General features: G+C 41.3%; 1 protein-coding gene across 2 annotated transcripts in view; it reads right to left on the bottom strand.

Moving 5' to 3' along the window:
• Nucleotides 1-984: 984 nt before the first annotated feature.
• The window catches only part of negr1 (neuronal growth regulator 1), a 457,516-nt gene continuing 439,783 nt past the window's right edge, over nucleotides 985-18,717 (bottom strand). For both annotated transcript variants that reach the window (XM_067990328.1, XM_067990329.1), the window contains one exon: nucleotides 985-2,866. In XM_067990328.1, the coding sequence (XP_067846429.1) occupies nucleotides 2,766-2,866 (101 nt within the window). In that variant the 3' untranslated portion in view covers nucleotides 985-2,765. The remainder of the gene's footprint in view (nucleotides 2,867-18,717) is intronic.

Below are 18,717 nucleotides of genomic sequence, written 5' to 3'. Positions count from 1 at the left end.
GAGTTGTATAATGTTAGTGAAATATTAAAGGTTACAGATGTATAACTACTGTCAATTGTGGTGAAAGCAATTTGAGGTGATTAAAGAGCATCACCAGTCAGTGTTGGTGCAACATTAAAATATATTGACCCAAGTCACTTTTTCCTGTATTATGTTAGTAGCTAAAGATTAACTAATGACAACACTGCATTTTCTTCATTGTTCCCTGGTCTATTTCTGCTTTATTTTTAAACCAAAAATGTATTATTTCAAGTACTTTTGGAAGGACAACATTTATAATTGTACTGTTGTATGTTTTTCATAGCTTGAGTGAACCTGGTATGAATATTTCACGCATCCAGCATTATGCTTTATTCAAATCCTAGTGGCAACACTAAGTCTAAAGTTGGTGTCATATCTGGGATGATTGGAGTTTTTTTTCAGAAAAAAAAGTGTATTTGATCTGCTTTGTCATAGGGCAGTTATAAATTTTACCATTTGCAACACTGCAGTTAGTCAACTAAATTCATCATGTAGAACCATTACACATACACACACAAAAAGGGGCACAATCCTCACAAAAAATTGTTTGAACCAAAACAAAATTGTCAAACACATGACTCAATGTAAATGGCATCAAAAATGCATCATTGCTTGCACTTGAGGGCACCATGATTGAAAATGATGCACACCTTTTTAGCTTCACTCCCTCCTCCACAAGTAACAAAAGGTTTGCCAAACTCTCCTTCATAAAGATAATGCACTTTAAAGAGGTGGTCTGATCATGGGATGGGAGAAGAAGATCTGCGCATCATTTTCTTCAAGATAGCATTACAAACAAATTATACTATTTGTAGTGAACTGCATCATCATGTTGCAATATTTGCCAAGCAAATAAAAATAAAAAAAAGTTTAAACATTTGAATAAAGATAATTCCACTTTAATAATTTAAGATTATAACTGGAGAACATTTATAAAGGTATTCCTTACTGAACACTACTTACTGTTTTAGCTCCTGTAAACCCCAGATCTTACAAACCATGTACAATTGTATAATTACTAGTTATTTTTGTTCTTTAATAAAAGCAACATTTGATTTTCATTCTTCCTCGTTCCAGGTTTTATGTAGGCAAAAAAAAATGAGTAAGTTAATATCTTAATATGTTGCATGCTTCAGCGCTGAAGGTGCTATTAGAACATAGATCCTCCCAAGGGCACCATTACTACTGAAGTTGTACTATGCATGTGTAAAGGCTACAGGATTTGGCACAGATTGTTTTTTTGAAGCCTAGATTTGACTTTTGGTTTTGTTGTAACTAGAAGCACAGCCACCTGAGCAAATAATTGAACGGTAGAGTTCTTGTAACATGGAGAATGTTAAATTTTATTGGAGGCTCCCATTCTTACTTTCTCCTGACCCCAGCATGAGCTAGAATTTAAAATAATAATAATAATTTCTTGTTAACTTATAAACAGGTGTGGTTTATATGTGCTGCAACTTCATAAAAGTTACAGCCTATAGATGGAAATATCATTAAAGAGACAGTACACACAATAGATACTAAAGCCACAAAAGCACCCAGCCTGGATGAGCCCACCTGCATCCTAAACTGGAAGGCTGCACAGAGGTGAGCCATCAAGTACAGAACAAAGGGCAAGAGTGGAAAAAAATTATGCCTTTATGCCAGTTTATTCCACAAGGAAACAAAATAGTAAATGGTTAAGTGAGCAGCTGAAAAAGAAGAGAGGTTGATGTTTTGGATGGGACTTTCCATCAGAATAGAACCAGTTCTGATGAAGGTTCCCACCTGAAATGTTAACCTGCCATACTCTCTTTCAAATGCTGTTTATTTCCAGAACAATGTGTTATTATTTTACATTTCCAGTATTTTCAGGTTTTTTTTCCCCTATTTATTCCAAAATTACAATGCAAAGGGGCAGGACAGATTCTCCATTGAACGAGAAAATCTTTTTAAAAAACCAAAGAGAATACCATTTTCTTTAAATTACATCTCCTGATTTGAAATTTCACTTCAAATGCGGATGGGGTGGCGAAGGGTAAAAATAAAAGTGGGGAGGTGTGACAGACGATTGACCGATTCTTTCTCATTTTCTTCAGTTAAACTATTCTACAACTGCGTGGAATTTTAGAAGAAAACTGGAGTGCGTTAAAGGGAATTCCTGTGACATTCGTTCTAATAGTTTTACAAATGATTATTTGAGATGGATGCTTCTCTTGTTGTCAGTCTGTTCAGTAGTAGAAATGGGCTTCCCTGATTTATATTTTTAAACATTTCTGATAAAACTTTGGAACTACACACATGAGGCCCCATTTTCACTGAATGCCCTGTGATGCTACGATGCAATGATGAAGATTAAATTTTATTATAGGCTACGAAATCTCATGCAAGTGGCATATCTTTCTTGCATGTATCCAGCACCTTGGGTGGGGTTAACCTAGTTTGTTAAGCGTTGCAGCTTATATGCAAGATATTACAATATATGTTCTCAAAAAGTAACTTCCACAGCCTACAAAGCTTGATAGAGGACAATGAGTTCTACGTTAAAACTTGATGATAACCTGAAAAGAATATAATTTAGACATTTACATAATCAGTAATTCTAGGAAAGGTTCACATCCCTGTGTTTGTACTGCTGATTGATTCTCACACTTTTCCGTGAATGAACTGTACCAGATTGTATCCAGTTCCCAGCACTTGGAAGAGACTCTTGAACTTCTTCATGGTTCCTTATGTTCGCTGCGGCTTGCACGTTTCCCCCTCTGCTAGTATATGCTGACCAGGCAGGATAATGCCATCACCAGGCACCACCAGGATAAAATAACTTCGGCACTGCCGGTGATCCCATAATGCTCTGTGCTTGGCACTATGAAAATAAGAGAAATCATAAATTACTGCACAATTTGAAAAACAAACCTTTAGAAGTAAAATTATTACAGATAGTGTTTTTTTAAGAACAATAATTAGGCTGCCAGTCATGTCACACTGAGGACAGCAGATGGAATCAAATAACACTCTGTAATCAAGAAAATTCAGTATACGAATCAGCTGCACCTTTTTATTAAAAAAAATTGGTGAATTTTGTGCTCACAACGCAGGTATAAAACACTTCTATTTTCAGGCATTCAACATTAGTACGATGCAAGCCCAGATCAGGTGTTCAATGGTTAGGTGCCGAATAAAGCTCCTTCTACTCTGTTCCCATAATGTACAGCAGTCCTAACCTCAGAAGAGCCCTACTGCATCAGTGTGAAGTTTTTCATATTTCTTGCATCATCCATTCTGCTAATCAAGTATCAAATTAGGGATAGTTTTCTGCAATGGGTCCATGCTCACTATGAACTGGACTGAGATAGACCAGACTCATTTCACATTGGACACTTACAGAGGAAAAACTCATTCCACTAGTCATGGCTTGATTTGAAACCAGGAGCCAGGAGGTAAAAGAATACTGCATCAGTCCTAATTTTTATTTCTTTTAAAAAGCTTTCTTCAATCACCAAATGTAACTGATTGCATTCATTGTGATTACACTATAAATTCATAAACTCTTCATAGACAACAATCTCCTATTCACTACTATGTTATTTAATCATACCAATTACAAAGAACTGGTTTAATGTTGTATATTTTTCTGGTTGAAAGCCACAACGGAACTGAATTTTTCCCACCCTAATTTTCTCCCACTCTCCTGAGGGTGGTGGGACACTCTGGGGAACAGCTCAAAACACATTGGCAGCTCTCTGGAATGTCACCAAAACACCCCCCACCCACCCTTCGTGTGTGAGCCTAGACAGCAAGTGTTGACAGGCTTTTCAAGCACATGTGGCATCGTGGCCGAGCCCAATCTCGACCTCACCTGACACTCATACATTTAGAGAATCTAAGGCTTTTAGAGAAGGAACCACTGGATAACTATCAGGAGTTGAAACCCTGCCATGCTTTATCCCTATTCAACAATAGCAACGTCACTGCTGTCCTGGATGAACTCACATAAATCAGAACAGATCAGGGATCAAATCTGGAATGTTACAGGTTAATATAGCTCACTAACCCACCACATGCTGCATTTATTCACTGAGCCATTGGGCTGCACCTAACCTAAATTTAACACGAGTGCGCTTTCCACAATATTTTAATAGCCTCACACACATTGCCACATGAATAGTCTGACACATTGCTCACGTCAGATTGAACAGTTAATTGTAAAGCAATACAAAAAATGTTTAATCAAATTAGACAATATAAAATAATTGTTAAGTGGAATTAATAAAAGGCAACATGTCACTAAATAATGACTGCCTAAACTGATCTTTTAGCCCAGTCTTCTGGGTTCATAATTCAAGATAATTGGCAAAGTTGGTGCAGGCAAATTGCATCTAATGGTGAGGGGTTCCAGACCAGGGAATGCAATTTATAATTAGAAAGGGAGGAGTGAGAAGGGAAGTCAGGTCGAAGTTTTTCACCCAAAGGGTAACAGGCTCGTGGAATAAATGACCAAGGAAGGCTTTTGAGGTGGATAGTATGAATCGATCCATACTACAAAAAGCCCTTGGGATTCAAGGGAAATTGGTTCAATGGCAGGAAGCAAAGGGTAATGGTTGACGGGTGTTTTTGTGACTGGAAGACTGTTTCCAGTTGGGTTCTGCAAGGCTCAGTACTGGGTTCCATGCTTTTTGTGGTATATATTATTGATTTGGAATTGAATGTGGGGGGCTTGATCAAGAAGTTTGCAGATGACACAAAAATTGGCCATGTGGTTGATAGTGAGGAGGAAAGCTATAGACTGCAGGAAGATATCAATGGACTGGTCAGGTGGACAGAAAAGTGGCAAATGGAATTCAATCCAGAGAAGTGTGAGGTAATGCATTTGGAGAGGGCAAACAAGGCAAGGGAGTAAACAATAAATGGGAGGAACAAAGGGACCTTGGAGTACATGTCCACAGATCCCTGAAGGTAGCAGGACAGGTAGATAAGATGGTTAAAAAGGCAAACGGAATACTTTCCTTTATTAGCCAAGGCATAGAATATAAGAGCAAGGAGGTTATGCAAGAACTGTATAAAACATTGGTTAGGCCACAGCTTGAGTACTGCGTACAGTTCTGGTCACCACATTACAGGAAAGATGCGATTGCACTAGAAACGGTACAGAGGAGATTTACGAGGATGTTGCCAAGGCTGGAGAATTTTAACTATGAGAAAAGATTGGATAGGTTGGGGTTGTTTTCTTTGGAACAGAGGAGGCTGAGGGGAGATTTAATTGAGGTATATAAAATTATGACGGGACTAGATAGAGTGGAGAGGGAGGACCTAATTCTCTTAGCAGAGGGGTCAGTGACCAAGGGGGCATAGATTTAAAGTAATTGGTAGAAGAATTAGAGGGGAGCTGAGGAGAAATTTTTTCACCCAGAGGGTGATGGGGGTCTGGAACTCACTGCCTGAAAGGGTGAAAGAGGCAGAAACCCTCAACTCATTTTAAAAAGTATTTGGATGTGCATTTGAAGTGCCGTGACCTACAGGGCTACGGACCAACTGTTGGAAAGAGGGATTAAGCTGGATAGCTCTTTTTCTGCCGGCACAGACACGATGGGCCGAATGGCCTCTTTCTGTGCCATAACATTCTATGATTCTATGAAACCTTTTGATGTATTTTTGGAAAGGGAAGACATGGAGGTGGGGTTGATCTGTCATTAAGGAACAGATTGAGCCCAATTACCTTCTTGTGATTATAAAAATTCAGTGTTCATTAGCAGTTAAATATTTAAGTAAAACCAACACTGCCATTTACCAAAAGGAACTCAGAAACAAATAAGATCAAATTACTTGAGGTTCAGTTAAAATATCTTTCCAAACATTAAAAGTGTTGACATGTTAAATGATTCTAGGAATGAAAGGAACAGCTCATAATATAATACTAGCCTGGTTCTGTTGGAAGCATGGAAGGGGCAATGGAAGCTATTTAGCAAAATTAATCTCTGCTAATTTGATTTTTTGTAAGTTTTAAAGATGACATTCCACACAGATTCAGGATATAAAAAAGACTCCAAAGAGTTCCACAAAATAGGTAGGATTGTACCTAGTGAAATAACTTGTTTAAATGCATGAGAATGGTTTGTTCTTTCATCAGAGCTGAATCCTAATAACTGTCCCAAAAGCACTCAAGTTAGGTCATACTGTGTTTAACTGCTGGTAAATTTTAATTGTATAATTTGTCATTTTGAATTTCGGAATCTATTTTTCAGCTCCTTGTATACCAAAATATTTTAAGCAGTGTGCACTTAAAAGGAAATGCATTCATCCATTGTGTAACCTCATTTATTTGTACTGCTTAAGAACACATGATGTGGAGATGCCGGTGATGGACTGGGGTTCACCTGACGAAGGAGGAAGCCTCCGAAAGCCTTCCTCCTTCACATCGTTCACCTGACGAAGGAGGAAGCCTCCGAAAGCTTGTGAATTTAAAATAAAATTGCTGGACTATAACTTGGTGTTGTAAAATTGTTTACAATTAAGAACACAAAGCATGGAACAAGAAAACAGCATTCAGCTCATTAAGCCCACTTCTTCTACAGAAGTGATATAATCGCATATCCAGCCCATTAATCATAGAATCATAGAAAGTTATGACATGGAAGGAGGCCATTCGGCCCATCGTGTCCGTGCCAGCCGAAAAAGAGCTATTCAGTTTAATCCCACTTTAGTGTCTTATAAAGTTTCTCCTTGTCCCCCCCAAAGGGCAATCAAGTGAAACTCCTGAATATCTACCTTACATTATATGTCCATGTTTTAAATTTAAAAAGTGTCTTTTCAGTCTTAGTGATTTTTGTTTTGTCATCTAATTTTTCATTTGTCCCATTACCCCCTTCTTCTGAAGGTGGTGACTTATGCAGAGGTACAGTTTCACAGGTGGCACATGGTGACCCTACGGTACATCACCCAAGTAGTTACTTGTCACATGTGAGCCCGATAGTGAGTGAGTGAGTGTAGGCCGGTCATTTGACAATGTGGGGCATCACAGCCAAGATCATACTGTTCAAATCTGACATAATGCGCACGTACTTCTAGCGATCAGGACCAGGAGCTAGATCCATGGGCTAAGGAAGGGGAAAATAAGCGACAGAGACCAATTGTGCTTTCACGTCCACTCTAGCTAATATCTGCTAACTCAGCATTGGCAAAAGGATCAAACATGGGACCTTCCTGGGGTAAACTGCTTAAAACCACACCTTGTAATCTATTTAGCTTTAGCACCACCAAATGTGGAGCTTCAGTCACCTCTCAGTTTCTAAAATTACTGCAAACAAATGAATAATTTGTCTATTGTGCAAGATGTCAAATAATTGATTTTGTACAATTAGCGGTGATATCCTATGCACTAGATATTTTCAAATCAAAAAGCAAAATAAGCACAGCTCTGCATTGCCTTACTATTTAATTGAGATATAATTATTGCATGCTTAATGCTAAAATTTGCCTAAGTACATAAATGGTACTTAAGTACTCTTCAAGTATTTGGACAAATTGAGCTTTTTTGATGGGAGCGTAGGTCAGTACTCTTTGGAATAATAGCATCTCTATCTCAGCAGCAAGGTGTGATGTGAATAAGGGTGCTCAAATGAGGTCACCATGGAGTAGGTACTGTGGTAAGTCAGTGCATAATGTAAGAATTAACAGTGAGAATTAATTAGGCAACAAAGAAGATGATTAGAAAAAGGAACACATCATAAGCAAGCTTCAGAAATTCATTAATCTGTTGAAGATTAATGTTTCCTTCCCACTCCCTCCAAAATGCGTGGGATAATCGAACAGTTTACAGCTTCCCTAAGATGTTCGGGAATATCATTCTTTAAAAATTATGATGAGGAACATCAAAGCTAAGGCAGTATAGTACAGAAATCAAATATAAAGTCCCCACTTTTCTCTCAGTTTCCAAAATAAAAGTTATCAAGAGAGTCTGGCTAAATGCATGCGGGCATACTGACCTGTGGTTGGGGGAGGACTAGGAGGACTAGTAAAACTAGCAGGCTCAATTAGGTCTACAAAAAGGGGAAAGGAAAAGAAAAAAAAAAGAAATGACATGTATCTTTCATCAATATATGGAAGATAATGCAGGCAAACAATTACAGACAGACAGATGATTAACGGATAGGTACCAGTCTTGGATGGCAATTTTAAAGAAATGGTGTCCTTCTTTAAAGTATACATGGCCTGTGTAATAAAAGCATGAAATAAACTGCCTTCATATTTTTAAAGTCAAAGCTGATTTGCTTTGAATAAGTGGCCTGGTTATCATGTTTAACTGGACTGAGATTTGTATAAATTTAAAGGGAAAATATATTAATGAAAAAAGTGTTTGGGAAACATAATATGGAAACACTGGAAGCTACGTAAATTGCATTGAAATGCATTGTCCCGTCATTTGCATGCGATGCTGTCACAACAAAGTGACATGGACAGCTCTTTCACCCCAACAATTCCCCAACAATTTTTTCACCCACGAAGACAGCCGTCAAGTGCAACTTGTGTCTTCGACTTATCATTAATTTTACAATCAGGCTCAAATTTAGACACTTAAAATAAGTAAAGTGTCAGTTTTGTAAGGACACCACTAATGCTACTGTGTGACCTTTGAATGGTTTGATTTTGTTTTCATAAAAAGGATTCTAAGAGCAAGTAATAATTTTCCTACCAAGTAATTGTTATATCACATGAAAATTTAAAAAAATTACAAACAAGACAGAAACAAGCTGGAGTCTAATACATGCAGGATAAGAACAGGTTGTGCTGTTATAAACAATGTAATGGACAAGCTGGAACAGGTTAGAAAGCATTGAGGAGTCTGGCTGACATCAGAAACGCATCCCCTCCCAGCAGAGAGACCAATGCCCACATTGCCCTTCTATCTCCCAGCAGAGTCTAATGTGCCCCTGTTGCCCCTTGACAGCTTATCTTCTGGGGCTTCCGTTTGACTTGCCCCTTTAATATTGCAGATGCTGTTAGGGCCCAGGCAGTGCCAGGACTTGCTCTCATTTTTCTCACTGAGCTCAGTACTGCACCTCCAGCAGCACCTGATGGTAATGATGAACAACTGGAAAATCATGCACCATTAAGGGCTCCCGGCACAGTGCACTTCCCACAATACTCCCAGACAGCACCTGCCTTAGAAAATCAGCCTTACTGTTTGGAATCTATTATTTGGCTATTTCCACACACATCAATCTGACATTACAGACATGGAACAGCAACAAACACTGACATTGGTGTCAGATATCAATTCATTAATAAGCTTCTTGCAAATAAAACTCCAAATACAAATATTACAGGATTTCATACAACTGAGGCCAACTCAATAACTTTTGAGAGTATTAGCTAATTTCATCAGTGATGATGAAGCAAAATAAACCCTTTCAGATATAAGCCATTAGCCTGAAAATCCAAAATAAAAGCACAATCTCATTAAACCTTGACTGGACATGGTAGGTATTCAGGCTTCCTGCTCAACCTACTTCAGGGGATAAGGAAAAGCTTTGCAGACCTATCCTCAAGAAATGGATTGGTAGAGTCCATAGCAGAATAGATTGCCCATTGTCTGTCAAAAGAATGGGCTTGTTGCACTGAATGGCCTTTTCTTTTGTTAAGGCAAAGAGAGCTGGTAGAAGCTTGAGTGTATAGCGTGGGAATGTATTAGACATTACTATAGAAGAGGTAGTTTGTTGTTCAATTTCTATGGACAACAGTACACTTTGAATTTTGAGATAAAATGATTTGTGCAAATGTGCTTTGCAGTTTGGTGGTTTACATTTAATGGTTTGTGCTTCCATTGAGGGGGGACTGAAATGTTTTTTTGTAATGTACTGGTGTCATATGACTTCAAAATGAGCCATGTAATCAATTGTGTGAATATCTATGGAGGGAGAAACCAGGTCATATTGTAATCTAGGAGGGAAGTGGATGAGGAAACTAGGCAAGATTTGGACAGGGAAGTGAGAGAAACTGTGATAGAGAAGAGAGCCTGCAGTGGGTCCTGATGAAAGTGCAGGGGAGGAAAAACATATCAGGCAGGATTGTGCCAACTGGCATGGGACAAATGAATGAAACACTGCTGTGGTGAGATTCAGTACTGGGAAGTTAAAGTTTGGGGGGGGGGGGGTGGTGGAGTCCGGGAAACAACAACTCGTGACTTCATCCCAATGTTTCCCTCACAATTGCTTTGTGACCTCCAAGCTTCAGGCTCAAACTGACAATTTAAATGATAAACATTCGAGACCACATAACATGATGTGAATCTTTTTCATTGTGTACCCTGAGAGGTAAATGCACAGAAAAATCTTAAACTAAAAATACTGAATAAATTCCCTGTAATGTTCTGTAATGACTGGTAAACATATAGTACAGAAATCACTTGTGTTGTGGTTGACCTAATCCACTGATGCCCAAGACATCCATGGTGGTTTCCCACAAACCACCAGTCCCATATAGTATTTATACGTACAATGTCTTGTAAAGTAAAGGCTTCTCATAGACAAGTGTGGTGATATGATTTCTCTTTCCTCATATTATAAGAGAATTACAGTCTAACACTTTAAATACACTTTCTTCAATCCATTGTTGTACACCACAGTTACACCACAGTGCTTCCCTTTAAATCTATGGCTAGTTTTCCACATTGTTCAGATTACCCAATTAGCTGAACAATTAATAGATTGAAAAATGCAAAAAAAATTTGAACTTAAGCCACAAATCTGCTGCAATGTAGGCACACACCACAATTCTAAATGAAAATTACCCTTATTATTATACAGATAATGGGACATTATCTGAGGACTTTTTCCCCTGTGTTAAACAGAACAGGAGTCATTTTTTCCTGGGGCAAACTATATACCACCTTTAGGAATTTATGGAAACCTCTGTTCAATACCCCTGCATTTTTCAACTCAACATCAGTATGAGGTGCTAACATTTAGTCCAACTGGCTTTGGTAAGGCTATTTATATAATCACGTTTGTGTCCAACAGTTATTGTAATGGTATAAAGGTAGGGTTTTTTTGCTTCCACATGTTCTCCCTTCCTCTCCTGAAACGTTGACTTATATTGGAGTAAAGTATCAGCAGCTGTTCAGTATCTGCATGTGTAAATGTAGTAGGCAAAATGTTGACAGGGTCTTTGACCAATGATGGCATCACAGACGACCTTGATCCAGTTCACACATACTTACTGTTCAGCACAGATCACTAGCTACTAAACAGGAGTGGAAAATGCCTAATTTTTCTGCTCTCTAGCCCTTAGTCACTGTCACAGGTTGACATAGTAGAAAACAATTACTACAATAGATTATTCGCTAAGATAACAAACACAGAACTGCCTGATAGGAGAAGCAATAGGTAGTTCAGCTCTTAAATCATTTTTTTAAAAACTGAGATACCTAGGTGAAGGAATAAGGCCCATAATGGAAGATATCATTGAGGTTGGAGAGGACAAGTCAAATTAAAAATGCTGGTGACGCAATACTAACATTGGGTATGGAAAGATTGAAAGACAAAGATAAATTGAGGTAAGGAGTGCTATGGTTTGGTGGTGCTGACAATGAATGACTTCCATAGCACAGAAGGTGACCATTCTGCCCACCATGTCTCTGCTGGCTCTTTGCTAGAGCTATCCAAAACTAATCTCAGTGTTCCATGCTCACCCCATAGCCCTATATCTTCTTCAACTTCAAATGTATATCAAGTCTTCCCTTAAAAGATGCAACACATTGGACTCAATTTTGAAATGGTGGCGGGTTGGCAGCAGGGGGATGAAGGTGCGCGTGGCAAACCCGAATTTTAAAAAAACTTATCGTTTCCGACGCGATCGCAATATAATTGATGGTGATTTAAAGTTCTTTCCGGGTTTCGCACCTGGCAGCTCCTGATTGACAGGCTGGCTGCCAACAGGCAATGCCGAGGTGGGGGAGTGGGGGAGAGCAAGAGAGAGTGAGCGTCATCCGGCGCTGGAACAGAAGATTGGTGGGGAGAGTGGAAGTTCGGGGGGGGGGTGGGAGAGTAGAAGATCGGGGGGGGGGGAGAGGGGAAGATCGGGGGGGGGGGCGAAGAGGGGAAGGTCGGGGGGGAAGAGGGGAAGGTCGGGGGGGAAGAGGGGAAGATCGAGGGGGAAGAGGGGAAGATCGGGGGGGAAGAGGGGAAGGTCGGGGGGAAGAGGGGAAGATCGGAGGGGGAAGAGGGGAAGATCGGGGAGGGAAAGGGGAAGATCGGGGGAACACCGGGGGGGAAGAGGGGAAGATCAGGGGGGGAAGAGGGGAAGATCAGGGGGGAAGAGGGGAAGGTCGGGGGGGAAGAGGGGAAGATCGGGGGGGGAAGAGGGGAAGATCAGGGGGAAGAGGGGAACGTCGGGGGGGAAGAGGGGAAGATCGGGGAGGGGAGAGGGGAAGATCGGGGGGGAAGAGGGGAAGATCGGGGGGAAGAGGGGAACATCGGGGGGGGGGGAAGGGAAGATCGGGGAGGGGAGAGGTGAAGATCGGGGAGGGGAGAGGGGAAGATTGGGGAGGGGAGAGGGGAAGGTCGGGTGGACATCAGGTTGGAGAGGGGGAGATCAGGGGAACATCGGGGGGGAAGAAGGGGAGATCGGAGAGGGAGACATTGGACATCGGAGAATGGTGGAAAGGGAGGTGAATTAGTGTTTGAACTTTGTGCAATGGTTTGTTATTTAATTTATTTTGTTTATTTTTGCCTGATCTGGTCCCTCATGCCTGGTTTCACCAGGCGTGAATCAGAAGCAGTGAAAAGCTGCCCAGGCAGGTTAAAAATCATTCTAACTACCTAACATGTCACAAATAAAGTGCCTTTAGTACCTCAATGAGGTACATTTGGTTCTTTAACTATCATCCCGCGGCTTTAATTGTCGGCGAGACTTCCAGATTCTAGAAGCCTGCGTGCACACAGGTGCATCTGTGGGAAACTCGGAAGTCGGCGGATTGGAGCCGGCTTCTGAACCCGCTCTGCATTTTTGTAATTTTCGCAGCGCACCCACCCCCAACGCACCCACAATCTAAAGTTTAAAATTGAGCCCATTCTGTCTCAACTACTCCATGGCAAAACCTTCCATACTTTAACACTTCTCTGCTGAAGATAAATTTCTCGTAACTTCTCTCCTCGCTCTTAGTGACAATCTTAACTTGATGACCCCTTGGCACCGAATCCCCCATCAAAGGGCTGAAAGATACCATTGGTCCATGGTCCAATGGGGGGTGTGTGTGTGTGTGTGTTTTTTTTAAATGACAAAACGGTTTGGTCAATAGTCCAATGGAAAAGACCCTTTTGAGAGTGCAGCCATATGAAGGAACTGAGTCAGCCTCAGTCAGGATGCTACAATTGGTCTCAGCACCCCACGCTAGGAAGAAGGAAAAAATGGTAAGTAACAAGGCTTCACATTGTGGATCACCTATCCAGTGATCAATGCTGGAAAGCGCACATCAAAAGTGGGGAGAGGCAAGGATCAGACTCGGCTGTAATGCCTTGCACTATTCTAAAACCTGTGTGCACTCAATGTCTAGGTTCACACGAAGAAAGGCTACTTGGGCAAGGGAGTGGAAGGCAGTTAGTTCCTGTGAAATTGTACTTCAGCAAGAGTCAGCGCCTTCAGGAGCAGGGGGAAATTGAGCCAATGGACAGAGATCTTTATACACTTTCTTCAAACCCCATATCCTATCCATCTCCAAGATCACATCTGTCTACCTCTGTAGCACTGCCCACCTCCACCCCTACCTAACTCTCACTGCCAATGAAGCCCTTACTTATTCTATTGTTACTCCAAGAATTCCCTAACACCTCCTTTACTGGCTTCCTGAGCCCCATCTTATACAAATTACAATTTCACCACCCTAACATTTGCCGACCTCCACTGGCTTCATAAGAACATCAGAAATAGGAGCAGGAGTAGGCCATACGGCCCCTTGAGCCTGCTCCTCCATTCAGTAAGATCATGAATGATCTTTGGCCTCAACTCTACTTTCCTGCCCGATCCACATATCCCTTGAGTCCAAAAATCTATCTATCTCAGCCTTGAATATATTCAATGACTCAGCATCCACAGTCGTCTGGGGTAGAGAATTCCAAAGATTCACAACCCCCTGAGTGAATCCCCGAACCCCTTCCTGTTCCTCCAATGTATCAAATTCAAAATCTAGCTCCTGTTTACAAGTCCCTAATTGAGCAATGCCCCACCCTACCGGTCTAGCCTCTTCCAGTCCCTGTGATCCTTCAACTTCACCTCCTGTGCACTTCTCACTCACAAAGTGGCAGAGCTTTCAGTGTAGCTTGTACCCTCTGGGCTCCCTCCCTAAACCTCTTTCCCTTGCTACCTCTCTTTCTGCTTACCTGCCTTTAAAATTCTTCCCAAAACCCATCATTTCAGTTGTGCTTTCAGTCAGTAAACTCTTCCAATTCTTCTTACTGCTCAGACCACACTTTCTCTTGTGAAGTACATTAGGATGTTAAAAGGCACTATACGAATGCAAGTTGTTACTCAAAAGACACTTAGATGGAGGAAGTCAATGCATTAGGCCAATGAGCTATCATGGAAAAATAGCCTTTACTTACGATCTATTCACCTATCTAACTTTAGCTACCCACACCTTAGCCCCGACAGAACTCTCCTGCATTATACCAAGCCTCCATTAGTCCTTTGAAGTACTGGATAAATACTTCAAAGGAAAACAATTTGCAGGGCTACGGGGAAAGGGCGGGCGAGTGGGACTAGCTGGATTGTTCTTGTATAGAGTCGGCGCAGACTCAATGGGCCAGATGGTCTCCTTCCTTGCTGTAACCTTTCTGTGATTCTATGTTCGTGGTGCTATACGCCTGGCATTGACTTCGTCTCACTGCCTCTTGAGCATATGTCTGGAGGGCCTCTTGCCCCCCTGCGGATATAGGATGTCCCTCCTTCTGTCCACCTCTTGCACCAAGGCCTCTAGCACATCATCAGAGAAGCTTGATGCATGCTCTTTTGCAGGCCCGATACAAACTCAGATCGGCAGATTGGTGGGGTCTGCCATGCAGATTGGAGGATGTGGGATTTAGTAGTGCGCAACCTTTATTTAATGTTTTAAAATAGCCCAACAGTTTGTAAACGTAGGGATCTGTGTTTTACATGTGCAATGTCTGATTTCAGTTCAGACTCTGTTGCTCATTAAAAATTCCAGAGTTCCCATCATCACCACGCTGCAGTATATTGCAGCACAGATTCACTGCTCAATTGACTTACACCACTTCTTGCAGCCACACTGCACCTTGCCTTTAAGTGGTGCTAGCCACTCATGATATTTGGGCCCCCTGCTCGTGAGCAGCCACTCAACAGCGCAGGTAGCGTTGGCTGGACGCAGCAATCAGGTAAATCACCAGGCAGCGCGAATGTTATGTGCCGCCTGCATCTCAATGATCGGGTGCACGTTAATCGCGCACCGCGATCTCCACGCCCAGTTTCGGGGGTTATCCAACATAACCCCTGTAGAATCATAGAATAATACAGCACAGAAGGAGGCCATACCGCCCATCGTGCCTCTGCCGGCTCTTTGAAAGAGCTATCCAATTTATCTCACTTACCTGCTCTTTCCCCATAGCCCTGCAAATTTTCTCTCAAGCATTTATCCAATTCCCTTTGGAAAGTTATTATTGAATCTGCTTCCACCACCCTTTCAGGGAGTGCATGCTAGATCATAACAACTCGCTGTGTAATTTTTTTTTTCTCTCATGTCGCCTCTGGTTCTTTTGCCAATTACCTTAAATCTGTGTCCTCTGGTTACCGACCCTTCCGCCACTGGAAACAGTTTCTCCTTATTTACTCTATCAAAACCCTTCGTGATTTTGAAAACCTCTATGAAATCTCCCCTTAACCTTCTCTACTCTAAAGAGAACAACCTCAATTTCTCTAGCCTCTACACATAATTGAAGTCTTTCATTCCTGGTACCATTCTAATAAATCTCGTCTGCACCATCTCTAAGGCCTTGACATCCTTCCTAAAGTGTGGTGCCCAAAATTGCCCACAATAATCCAGCTGAGGCCTAACCAATGTTTTGTAAAAGTTTAGTATAACTTCCTTGCTTTTGTACTCTATGCCTCTATTAATAAATCCCAGGATTCCATATGCCTTTTTAACAGCCGTCTCAACTTGTCCTGCCACCTTCAAAGATTTGTGTATGTGCGCCCCAGGTCTCTCTGTTCCTACACCCCCTTTAAAATTGTACTATTTCGTTTATATTGCCTCTCCTCATTCTTCCTACCAAAATGAATCACTTCACACATCTCTGCGTTAAATTTAATCTGCCATGTGTCTGCCCATTTCATCAGTCTGTCTATATCCTCCTGAAGTCTATTACTATCCGCCTCACTGTTTACTACGTTTCCGAGTTTCGTGTCATCTGCAAACTTTGAACTTATGCCCTGTATACCCAAAACCAGGTCATTAATATATATCAAAAAGAGCAGTGGTCCCAATACCGACCCCTGGGGGACACCATTGTATACTTCCCTCCAGTCTGAAAAACAACTGTTTACCACTACCTTCTGCTTTCTGTCCTTTAGCCAATTTCGTATCCATGCAGCCACTGCCCCTTTAATCCCCTGGGCTTCAATTTTGCTAACAAGGCTATTATGCGGTACTTTATCATATGCCTTTTAAAAGTTAGTCCATATACACGAATATATTCCGTAATTTATCATCCATCTAGATTTTGCATGTTGTGCATGAGGTAGGTTTAGCATCTTTCAAGCTGCAAAGGAAACTCAGTGTGCTAAGGAATACGTAATGTACAAGGGCAGTCACTGTGGCCATAGTCTCTTCACACTGCAGCAGTTGCCATATGTGCAGAAGAACTCACATTTATATAGAGCACTGTTACAAGTTTTGGGTCTATCTTAGATGTTCTCTTGGGTACAATGGTGCTGCTCACTTCTGAATGTGAAATGCTCAGCTTGTTTACAACAGCGTGCCCAAAATGTCTATTATCTAATTAAGTGATAGTGTAACTCGGGGAAGGGGTGCAACAACAGGATCCCCTTTGTGATCTGGACTGGATATTGTGTCTTTTGCATGTGCCCTCACGTCTGCTTCTCTAATCATTCCAAAGGCTCGATGAGCTGAATGGCCTCCTTCTGTGTTGTAAAAAAAACATTTGGAGCAAGGCTGCATATCAATTGTGAAACTATTTTATTTCACAGTCAGCAAATGAACACAGTAATAATCAAAGCAAATTCCACTTGCGTCATTTGGTCTCATGTCTCAAAAACTGGGAAAAAATAATAAATCACACACTGTTCCTTTGTGGGCTGACTTCTTTGTTTTTCCACATAACTATTTTTTCTTGATTATTTCTAACTAAATAATTGACCTATGACATTTTAGCTTTCGGTCTCTGGGCCTCACGCTTACACCTTGCAATCTCTTTATAAAATCCAACACACTGGAATCACTCCAGCCTCAACATCCAATCTGTACTGAGTGGTCACAAGATGATTCAATTTTTGTAAAACTTTGTGAATACATATTTTTAAAAAAATGGACTGTCATCTTTCCTATTCTGATCCCCAATCCCTTAGCCCCAAATGAATACTATGGTAGTCAGAATGGCACTGAGCAAAGGCAGAGCAGCAGGCAAGAGCCATGCAGATAATTAGCATGGCCGCCATACAGCAGAACTAATACTTACTAACCAGCCGGTGTTTTTACACCAGTCGTTTTCAGATGGCATACTTCCAATGTTCTTTGTTTTTATTCGTCAACCAAGTAGTATAAGATGGTGGAAATATAGTTTAACAGTACAAGTATGTGCAAGGTATTAGCTAGGAGTTAGGGAATGGAGACTACCATTGCTGAACTAGGGAGAAAGACTGCAGACAATTTACTAATTATGTACCATAGAGACCGAGATCAGCACACTGCACAGGGTTTCATCAATTAGTCTTCTACCTGACCAGAGGTTAAATGTCTTTCTCTAACATCATCCAATTTATAAAACTTAATGGTTTCTACATAAACTACAGAGAAATTTGCTGAGCACATGCTGTAATTTTGGAAATTGAGCTTTATTGTTATGTTCTATTAAGTTGAACCCAGCCAAGATTATGCTATTGTAATGATGAAAGCGTTATGTTGTATTAAACCTAATGTGCTGCTATAATAGGTTTACAGTTACGTTATGTTTACCTTTGCATGCATAAAACTAATTGTTACTATACTGAATGTCTTGATATGAAGAGTGATATTGGGATGATTTAATGCGCTCTGTGTAGAAGGAATGTTTAGTCCCCGGGCACAAAGCACAGGAAAAAGGGGCCAAGATCTATGACACCAGGTCTCCACACCCTTTAAGCTGCCCTGGCATTTCTGGGCTCCCCGGAAATCGGTGCATGCTAAAGGCTGCCATGGTAATGAGGTGGCAGGGGCGATCCCAGCCTCATTTACATTCTTCGTATCAGAAAAATGCCCATTTTGAGGGGCATTCAGAACTGGACATTAGGCTCTGTGCCCTATTGTCACTGGAGAGGATCAAAGTCAGCCAGGCAAAGACAACAGTATCTTTGGGACAGCGATCAGCACCGGAGGCATTCTGACTGCTATTTTTGGATAGCAGCCAGGATGCCCCAATGCCAGCAGCTGCTTTACAGCAGCATTAGAGGCCTGCAGCAGCAGCGGACATCCCCACCCCACCGCCTTCAGGCTCTAGG

This window comes from Heptranchias perlo, chromosome 9 (genome assembly GCF_035084215.1).
Source record: "Heptranchias perlo isolate sHepPer1 chromosome 9, sHepPer1.hap1, whole genome shotgun sequence".
Lineage (NCBI taxonomy): Eukaryota > Metazoa > Chordata > Chondrichthyes > Hexanchiformes > Hexanchidae > Heptranchias > Heptranchias perlo.
Note: the sequence above shows the minus strand (reverse complement) of the source record. Positions and strands in the feature narration are given on the sequence as shown.